The sequence below is a fragment of the Amblyomma americanum genome, chromosome 3, assembly GCF_052857255.1.
Source record: "Amblyomma americanum isolate KBUSLIRL-KWMA chromosome 3, ASM5285725v1, whole genome shotgun sequence".
NCBI classification, from domain to species: domain Eukaryota; kingdom Metazoa; phylum Arthropoda; class Arachnida; order Ixodida; family Ixodidae; genus Amblyomma; species Amblyomma americanum.
This window is the reverse complement of record NC_135499.1, coordinates 147,492,750-147,503,718: the sequence shown is the minus strand read 5'-3', so window position 1 is coordinate 147,503,718 and position 10,969 is coordinate 147,492,750. Positions and strand designations below refer to the sequence as shown.

The 10,969-nt window shown below is 44.2% G+C and overlaps 1 protein-coding gene across 3 annotated transcripts in view; it reads right to left on the bottom strand.

The window, feature by feature from the left end:
- Positions 1 to 314: 314 nt before the first annotated feature.
- Positions 315 to 10,969, bottom strand: part of Pak (serine/threonine-protein kinase PAK 3-like protein) — a 41,483-nt gene continuing 30,828 nt past the window's right edge. For all 3 annotated transcript variants that reach the window (XM_077658248.1, XM_077658246.1, XM_077658247.1), the window contains exon 11: positions 315 to 10,025. In XM_077658248.1, the coding sequence (XP_077514374.1) occupies positions 9,942 to 10,025 (84 nt within the window). In that variant the 3' untranslated portion in view covers positions 315 to 9,941. The remainder of the gene's footprint in view (positions 10,026 to 10,969) is intronic.

Genomic DNA, 10,969 nt, shown 5'->3' with positions numbered 1-10,969 from the left:
CTTGTGTGCCTCGATGCAGCTTCCTCGGAACGCTGTACAAAAGCACCCCAACGACAATAAAATTGCCCTTTGCAGGCATGAATGCCAACTGGTGAGCCACCAATGTCCAGCGCATGTCCTTTCTTACACCTCCAGTTTGGCTCATCAGCGGCAGCTGCATACGCCGTGCTTCTACTTTGACAGTCTAAAACGACAGCACATATCTGTTCTGCCAAATTCTGTTTAAAACCGAGCTCCAAACCAAATCCATGGATAAACACGGTTGACTGCATGAATCATGCAGGCAATCAAAAGGACACGGCCATACGGCTAAGTTCCTATAAAAGTCTTTTATTCACCCAGCATTATTGCATCCTTGTTGTTCGTTACCGCTAAAGTGAAAAGTCACACTCGAACCCGCACACTCACGCACACACGCAAAAATGCACACACTTCTCGATGAAGCAGCCCAAGTCTCATGGCCATTCCGCCACCACAGCCACATCTGCGGGGGAAGCGCTGACGTTCACACTGCGGCAAGTGGCACAGTGCACAGCACCATAGCGGTGCCAGTGGTGGCATACAGCTGTGAAACGAAGAGGAACAGTAGTAGTACGCACTAGAAGGGAGAGGCACGTCATACGGAGTATGGTGACGACAGGCGTGCGCCCAAGCAGCAGGTAATCGTCGCATTGTCAATGACCTTACCACACGTTCTCGCACAGACAACCCACAAGAGGGCAGTACACGCATACTTGCACGCACACACGCGTCTATTTTCCTATCTTGTAAGTGCGTCGAGTCTGCAAAGACAGCACAGTAGCGGAGCACAGCCCCACCATATGAGCTTGCATGTGGTGTTCGAAGCACCACACGGCGCACTCGAAACCAGCACGGGCCAAAGATACCCAACACAAACGCTGTGTGCTCTTGCTACGCCAAACACTATTCATGGCCGGTACACACAATGGCCACTAGAGCAGGAACGCAGAAAGTCTACTGCAACCATTGACTGCTCAATAGGTGCTCGATTCTTGGAGGAGCAGTCATGCTGGCAAGAGACGCTGTGTCAGTTACAAGAGCTGCCATGGCGACACCAGAAAAAAAATAAAAGTACTTTATAAGATGTAGAGCCGACTTGTAATGACTGAGAACGCAGAAAAGGAAATCGCAACCAGATTAGGCTCCATGGCTAATATCTAACAGTAATCACAGTGGCGGTGGAAACCAGCAGCTAGCCAGTGGACACGTGCAGTCAGAAGTCATGCGCTGCTGGCCACAATCAATTTCTGCCTTTGCCAACCTAGCAGAGATGTAGCTCGATGCTGCCTCCAAGGGCCCAACCACGGCACTAAGAGTGAACAGCAGCCCGCCTACAGTGCCAGCATTCTGAGGAGCCAGCTCAAGACCAATAGGACTGGTAAAAGAAGTACAGTTACGCCAGCTGCTGTCTGGAACAAGTAAAGGGACCTTGCTGCTTTATGCAAGGTTGAAGGGCACTAAGGATGATCGAACCATTACAGCCAGTGCTTCCACTAGCAGTCGTCTTGCATTTGTATGGCATATGGAAATTTACCTATTCTGACTTGCCAACAGTTCTTGCCTGTCTGTGACGTAACTGTCTACAGAAGTCAACGTGCAACCTAATCTAGCAGCACGCTTTACATTTCCTATCATTGTCCCATTAACACATTCACTGCATCATGGGTCACCGGTGGGTCACGATGTGTATCCCTGCTGTGCAGCACAAAACCGAGTAGCGCTACAAAGGGTGCAAGGCAGCTCAGATTATTCAAACACCCTGCGAAAAATACGCATGCCAGGTTGCTATTTCCGTCTGTTTTCGGCTACAATAAGTCAATTTCTCTGGAGGCTCACTGGCAGGTGATGCCGCACCCAGGAAAATCTAAAGGTGGCCCACCAGTAAGCCACAACTCACAGGGATTAGGGCCCCAAAAATCACTGCCACAGTGAACGTGTTAATAAGAATGAGATCAACTCTGAATGGAAACCTGACTCTGATGTTTTCTACAATACAAGACAACAGAAACAGCACAGATATTTGCTTAAAAGCTGATTTTGTCCAACTTGCCAGCTCAGGTTATATGCTATTCTCAAGTTGCCCGAGACCAGTGAGTGAAGATGTGTTAAGCCATTTCCCAGCATGTTGTACAAAATGCTGTGTTCAGAAGCCTACACTCTCAAAGCAAAAAACAGTCAAAGGTAATTTCCAAGAACACAAGTGTTGTCACTTTACCCCATGATGGAACCTCTTCGTAGTAGATGCATTAAAAGTTAGTCTCAAAAATAGTGGACAATCTGCAACTGAATCATGCGTAGCTGCACCTACAGGTCTGTTTTTTTTTTTTTCTTGCACATGTGAAACTAGTTTAACAGACTGTGGCACTTGTCACAGTGTTAGCAGTGCATTAAAATGTGCCCAGACAACAATTTATCTCAATGCAATGCCGCAATTAAATGCAAAGTTATGCCAATTTCTGCTGGTCTCAAAGCTAGGTACTCATGGATTTACGATTCCTGCACCCACAAGCGATGCCACAACTTTTGGAAACTCGCAGGCAGCATCAAAAATTCAAAACTGATCAACAGTGCAAAGTGCCTTGCCTTAAATAAATTTGAAAACAATGGAAAGCCAGAGCAAATGTCACATCTACACCCAAACAAAACCTAACATGAAGCCACAAGCCAAAATTTGGCTAAAGTTAACAGCTGGAACCATGTAATTGTATGCAAATTGAAGGCGGTTATTGTGGACACAATTTCTGGCTCCGCTTTCGCGACCTACTTATCACCCGGAAAGCAGGACACATTTCAAGGAATGACCCGACACCTTATTTGGAAAGGTCATGCTAGCAAGTAATTAATTCCAAGTATATTCATCTTCTCATTTTCTCCACAACGTTAAAATAATGTGCTTTTAAGAATGGCACGGCAAGTGCAACGTCCTGTCTTGCACTAGCAACGGTAAAGTGGGAACGGCGCATCATTTAGTCAAGAGGATGGAGTTTGAAAATACGCCATTTAGAAACTATTGAGGTGTACTACAAGAATGAGCTAATCTCAATGCTGTCAAGTAATTAGGTGGCAGCCCATTCACCATGTTCGATGGCACAGCTGCTTATGTTACCCACTAATTTCAACTGCAAGCTGAGAACATCTACAAAAAATTCTTGAAATATGACCAATAAGCATTTAAGCAACCAAAAAAATTTGCATTAAAGCAAGCTTAATTATTCAAAATCTGTGCAAGCCTTTCAGAATACTAAATTTTTCTCAATTTCATTGCAGGCATACGGGCATTAATTCAGGCAGAAGCAGGAATATTCACAACATAATACAGGCAGTGAAGAGTGAAACAGGCAATATAGATAGTGAATGTCCCTTTCAAAGAAAAAACAAGTATGAAACTGTCCTGTGTGACTATATTGTACAAGGCATCTCAACTTAATTGAGCATAACTGGACAAGTACACAAAGGGGAGATCACCACAGAGCAGTGGTTGTCCTCTGATGATCTTTCCTTTGTACCCTTGTGCACTTAAGCTGAATTCATCTAAAAAGCAAATTTGGCCATCAAGTTCAGCCTACCTTAAAGACTAACGTTAGCAATAACCTGCGTGAATGGCACTCGCAGAATCCAACTTCAAAAACGAGACTGCCGTATTTGGAGCATTGCTGCGAGTGCAGAATCATAATTTAATCTCCCGCAGTCACAAACACGTTACCAATACCACAAGCATAATGAACGATTATTCAGAAGTTAGTTGTTTTTCAGAAATATCTGCCTTCTAAGCAGTGCTTTGATGGTTTACATTGAATTTCTTGGAAACCAGATGTGCCACTGCACCGTCTGAACGTTAATATATCCTCCCCTTTGTGAAAGGTCACTTGGCAGTACTTCTTGTGAGAAAAGTTTACATTTCGAATTTGAACATCAGCAGTAGCTTATTCGAAAAATGAAAACGCCAGAAAACTAATCTGTCAGAAATCAACAACAGCTGAACGTCAATGCTAGTTAACGTTAGTGACCCCACTACTGGCACATCGCAGGTGCACCACATCAGTTCAGCCAAAAACGAGAATGCGTGCTACTAGTTCCCGTAAATCACTTTAAAAAAGGGGGAGGGGGGGTGGGGAGGCTTGTTTTATAAAACACTGAAAATAGGCTATGTGAGACACAATAATCAGAAAAGAAAACAAATAAAAAATTCAACAGGAGGAAAAAAAAAGAGGCCAGAGGCACAAATATATTTACATGCCGGACATGACTTACAGCTGGCACAAAGTCTCTGCATGCAAGGAACATACCAAGCAATAAGCCAAAAGGTAAAAAAAAAAACCATGCGTAGCGTGTAAATGTCACAAGCTCCAAACTAAAATAGGAAGGTTAACTGTCAATGACCATTAAAATAATTTAAAATAAAATATGACGACATGACAATGGGCAGTTTAACTGCATGATATGACACTACAAAGGTGCAAGCATGTCATTTGAAAGTTAAACACAGTAAAAACGATTACTCTACTGAATCTATAAATAGTGTCAGTAGTTCTCAGATTAAAAATGCCACGGGACAAGTTGTTTTTTCAAGCTTCAAAGGGGGGGGTCTTGCTAAATGTTTTAGTTCCCAAGAAAAATGTTCATTTGTTCTAGTGTTATGCCTTTTCAGAGAAGCAAGATGCTCATTCAAGAATCATGCCAATTTCACATAGATGTGAAGTGGCTGCACAATGACTTCTCCTGGAGTCAACTGGCAGGAGATGTTTGCATGACTAAATCATGTGTAACATGGTCCGATGACTAAACAAGGCAAATTAAGCCCAGATAAATCCTTTCGTAAACTGCCTAGTCTGCACTGCTGCATCCCTTGACGAAACAAACCACAAGCGCCCCATGCATTCACATTCTTACTCTGGTTCCCAATATGCACATGACCACATGTAATATGAATTATAAAACATCTCTATTCATGTACTCAAGTCTCTGTTGCATGTAGCACGCATCTGTCCATGTGCTTCACACAAGGCGGACTGCAACTGCAGTGAGCAAGCTGTATTCTCTAACATGGCTGGTTAAATCAAAAGAGTTGCAGCAAGAATGTAGCTTATAGTTACAGTAACAGTAACCCCATTATCTGCACATATTTCAACACAACAAAATTCACACTTACAGTTCTTAAAATGGTGATAAAAGGCAGGAAATTTTTTTCTTCCTGTTTTTTTCTGTAACCACACAGACAGCAAGGCACTCCTGCCCACAGATTGTTACACCAATCCACAAAGCATACCGCAAAATGGCGACATGACCATAACAGGCCAGGCCAGGCACATAATGTCAGCGCAGAATACATAAGATCAGTTAGATTTCGTGCACACAAAAGACACCTTACACAACTAGATGTAATCCCCTGTTTTCGTGATGCTCTGGTGACGACTAAAGAAAGGTGGACACCAACCAAACAACTTACCACTGAAACAATGTGCAAGCTGTATAATCATGCACGTCAGCAGAATGCAAACCTGCGAAAGTTATGCACCTTGAACATCTGAGAAACAGATCCCAAACAGCAACACAAAGTTCAGCTTCAAGATGTAGCACAAAGCAAGCAGAAAAAACACAAAATCCTCACACAAAAACTGCATGTGCCACGCAGCCTTACAAAATAGAACTGTACACCGGCACTGCAACTGTGTACCATTTTGTTTGTCTCAACGCAACACACCTGACGATCAAGCTGCCACAAGAGTAAACATGAAAGGCAAAAAAAAAAGAGGAAAAGCTAACAAACAAACATAATCAGTAACTAAGCTGCCAAGCTGCACACAGTGCAAATAACCTGGAAGGATGTAGGATCACACTGCTGGCTTCCAACAAAAAATGAGCTAAGGATATTAAAGTACAGCTAGACAAAATAGAACGGGGTTTGGCTTATAAGTGGTTAAGAAGTAAGCACTGGCTCTTTGTGCAGAAAACTCCTGAAACAAAGATCCATAAAAGGAAAAGAACGAATTGAGCAAGCAAGAAAACTGATGGCAGAGTTTTAAAGTGGATGTAAAAGCTAAGAATATTGAACACAGGAACAACAGCTGGTGAAAGTGCTATTTATACACAGATGCTTCCATTACGTAAAAATTTAAAAAGCAAGACTCAGTGATTCTGCCTTGCTGTGCATGCTCTAATGAAAAAAAATAAAATATAGGCCACTGTACTCTTTCCCCTTATCCCTCGACAACAAAAGACAACCTTATGCACACCTCAACACCAAAATGGATCATACCTAGAAAATGCAAGATTAAACACTAGAAAAATTCTATGCTTTCATCAGTGTCGTGTAAAAACAATCCAACAATTCAGCTGGAGCGTGCCCAATACAAATGTCTGATGATGCAAGTGACGCCTCAGCACAAAAAAAAACCAACAGAACTTCATGAAACAAAGACTATGAGAGCAGCTGCAATTGAAAAATAGGGAACTAAGTGCTGCCATACAACATTGTTATGCAGTGGTGACCATCAAAACACCACTCTGACAATCCTTACTGAAATTATGCAGCAAAATACACTGGTTATTAAGAAGCCACATGACACAAAATGATATTGCACAGGGAACACAACACAATGAAGACTCCATAATCCAACAGTCTGGCACTAGTGTTAGTGGGAGATATGGCAGCACAACAGCATGAGAGACATTCCCCTGCTGGCTGCCTCACACTGACTTGATGAATGGCTGTTAGCAGAGCACCTTCAAAGTGGATGCATGCACTTTCACAGCTGACTTCAGAGCAGTGCATGCTTCGTCTGCTTTCTGCTCTTGTCAAGTGCAATAGATCATATAAGAGAACTTATAAAGGTTTTTCGAGGCAACCGAGCAAAATAAGATAAGGACTATGCCGTGGCGAAAGGAAATGTGACATGCAAGCCGACTGCCACACACCAATCGCGCCTATCGTTCATCTCTTTGGTACCATTTGCATAAGCTATGATGCTGCCACATGCCAAGACTTGGAAGACCAGCAATGCTAATAACAAAAAAACTGCACTGACGGTTACTCTCACTGCCGGTTCCATGCCCAATTAGTCAGTTGTAAAGGCTGCGTGGAGAGTGACAAAAAGAAAATATATAAATACTAGGGTGCCTGACAGATTATAAATAGATGGCCAGCACTAAAAAGTAAATAGCACTACTATATAGTCATAAAATTGAACAAACTGCAAAAGTCACAGCTCGATTTGATGTGAACACAAAGAAGACTGCCACTCAGGAGGAAGCAAACACCTGGAGACGTGGACTTGTTGAAAAGCTCTCCACTGCCCAATATTCTCCTTTCGAGCTGCCTAATTATATAGTAGTCATTTGTTTCTTACTGCCGATGAAAACCGCACTACTGCCCGGAGAGCTGCCAATGACAGGGCAAAACTGAGGCATGCTTCTAGCTAGTCCTGGGCCCCAACGGATGCAAGCTATAGAAGAGGTAGGTTACAGCTGGTTATGCAAAGAACAATGCAACCATGACTGACTGACCAACCAACTCAGCAGTCAATCTACGATGAACCAGCATTTCTCCAGCACAATCCTCACAGTGCTGCTTTGAGTACAGCACAAGTGCACAAAAGCCACGAAACAGCATCATGCAATGTGTGCAATGCTGACTGTTCATGCCTGCATACAATACTAACACTCTCTAGCTGACACTGAAATAGACCAAGATGAAAGCACAGCTGATGCTGCTGCTGCTGCTCTCAGGTGCAACCAAGATGTGCAACCAAACGTACACGAAGGCAGTCATGGCAATGCCGACTGCACCAACTGCAGAAGCCTCACACATTCACACTCAAAAAATGCAGCTTATGCTGGAACAGCAGCAGCAATCGTGACACTTGTCAAAATACACACCTCATAATCATCAGCACACATAGTCTGTCTGTGCTTGCTCAAAAAAATTGTAAATGAAGAACGCACAGTCACATGACAATCACAGTTCTGGGGCTTAGCCATAAAACTCGCCAGAGAGCCCGTTTTGTATAGCAAGGGAAGGACCTTTCTTTGTCTGTTTCGTGAAGCCAGCAAAGATACGACTCACATTTGTCATCCAAAGCTTGATAACACATGCTTGATGCCACACTTTCATGCTTTCATGACTTAAATTTTAACCCATTGCCAATCTGCACAGCAGCAGCTAATACAGCTATCAATGTCATTGTGATGCCACTTCCAATAGCCTTGTAACACAGCTGCTATGACCACTCACCACAGCTACTTTCAACCAAGGTTGAATGCTCAGCTATAAACCCAGTTCTGATACTGAGCAAAGTGGTCGTAAGTTGCAATGAACAGTAGCATGCTGCGTTTGCCACAATGGAAAAGTAAAACACTGAGCGCAAGATGTCTTCACCTTATGCATGTCACTAGCATAACTTGCAGAGGTCAACAAGTTCTGGTTAACCTGCCCTGTACCTCCCTGCTATTACTGAAATGCCACTGCTCGTAAGTTTATGGGCACCTTCTTGCAAGCTCTCATGATCGAAGCTCTATGCTAACAATTCATAAAAATATTTGTTCTCTTACAAGAGGGAAGGGTTTCCAAAGTATCCAAAACAAGCCACTTAAAGCTGGTGCAGGACTATGCAGTGTGGCTTGCTTATTAACATTAATGTGAATTGGAGACATCCCTTTGCTACAACGTGGCTGGAATTATTACATGCTCACGTTTCTCAATAGCAGTAATAATAGTTCTGTTGTCAGTGCCTCAACATTAATGAAAAGGTTCCCTACAACAGGGCCAGAGGGCACTGAAATGGGCCTTTTGCGAAAGCCAATGACATGCATCAAGAAACACCTTCAGCACTCTGTAGGTTACTTTTCAAGAATATGGTGGGAACCATAACTTGACAAATGCAGCAGCTTTCTGGCCCTTAACTGCTTTGTTGTACACAGTCTTGTCTTGCCTTGTTGCATTGCAATAAAATTTTTTTACCCCAAATCAACAACAATGGGTTACATCCACAGAAACCATCCTGATGCCCCAGCAGTGCATGGTTGCAACAACCAGCGCATTCCTAAATGCAGAGTAGGTTGACAATTGGTTTTCCTTTCCTAGGGACACTCTTTTAAGCCGAGCAGTGTGGCTGACAAGCAATGAGCGTTCCAAGTGCGAGAACCCCAGCACTTGCCATCGGCCCTCGCCTGATTCGTCTCTGCCTTGATGAGATCTTGCTTGCAGCACGTCGCGCATGAGGCTCCTGCGGAGTGGTTGATAGTCACTCTGTTACATCCAGCGACGGTGTCAAGGTCTCGAATCTTGTCCGGAGCTTCTGCATGCCGACAGCCCCGCAATGTTTCGCACATGGCAGCGGAGGGCCAGAAGAATGCTACGCACTGCAGTATGCGTGCATCTCACCATCCAGTGCATACAGTGATTCACACAGCTTTTCACAGGAAACCGAAGAAGGCATCTGCAAGTCTTGCGGTGGGTGCGTGGGGGCCATTTTGCACATGAGTGTCCAAGGTGGCAACAGTGGGTCACAGAAAGCCATCCCAATATTGATGTGAGAAGCAAAAATCATAGTGTTGCCGCACCCAGTGGCAAAGCTTGCAGGGCTAATAGTGTGCGGCAGCTACCAGCCAGGCCACCAGTGGTGAAAAGCCACTCAAGAGTGAATGCAGCACCGACCAGATAGCCCAGCCACCAGACCAACGAGTTGGGGCCACCTTACCAAAGCCATGGCGATAGGCCCATTCTCGGAGCCCCTTCCTCCAGCTCTTGAGGCTGTGCTCCTTACAGTGACGGAGCCAGACCCAATTCCCCCCCGTCTGAGGACATAATAGGCGCCAGCCCCCTCCGTGAAGAAATAGAGGGACACGAATCTGTTAGGCCACGTAGACAGAAGCAGAGAGATGGAAGGAGGTGGCGGGCCCGCTTGCTCTCGAGTACCAGTTCCTCAGTGGCTCTTGGCTGCTTCCTTAGCAGCGACGATGAGTGGGTGTAGGCTGGTGAGCGGTCGTGCCAGTTTCAGAAATGGATGCTGGAGTAGGGAGAAAGAGTGAGTGCGGTTAAAAAAAAAAGAGAGAAATGTGAGGATTGCCTAGTACTAGAATCAGGCTATTAGTGCTCCTGAATGGGGAAGCGCAGCCCTACATGCAAACCTTACCATTTTTAAACGTCATACTTCATGTACGTTTGCAAGTTTCGGTAGCCAAAATATCTTAGGACAAGGATGCAAAATATAGTAAGAAATATAAAACCAGACAATTAGAAAGCAATGGTTAGGTTATGAAAAGGAAACCATAAACAACATGCACAGTAGCAGCACGTCAGGGAACAGCAGCTAACATACAAAGTTTCGGGCCTGCCTTCCTGTGGCTATGCTGAAGCCCTGAAGCGTGCAAATGCAGCCTCACTGCCTGCTGCACAACTTCTCTCCCTTTCCCTCACTGAGTGCAGGCACAGACTTAGGCTCTGCAAGTAACTTCACTTCTATGAAACACAGGAAACAAGCCTTTAACATTCCTTTATGTTGAAATTTAATATTCTATCAAAGAAGAATTCATAATTTCTGGTTAAGAATGTCGGAGAGGAACACATACACGCGAAACAACATTGAGGGATTACAGACCAAGCATGTTCACAACCTAGAAGAGGAGTTAAACTCAATTATAAGCCTGGACTTCCACCTTATACTAACTGAGAGGTGCCTTAAGCCATCACATGAAAAAATGCAGATAAATAATTCGATCAAGAAAGCATGCACTGCCAGCACAGAAAGCCTGGCTTTTCTCAAGTTGCGCGGTCGTTTGCACCAGGTAGCTGTCACATTATGTACGCTCAGGATGCGATGCCTTGTAAGGGCCCATCATTTTAGCCCCTGAATTTTAGCCCCACGTATGTCCGAGCGTAAGTGCTACCGCCGCACAACAATACATAATAGGGTAACAGAGTTAACCATTTCTCTCCTCATTTGGTCCTCAG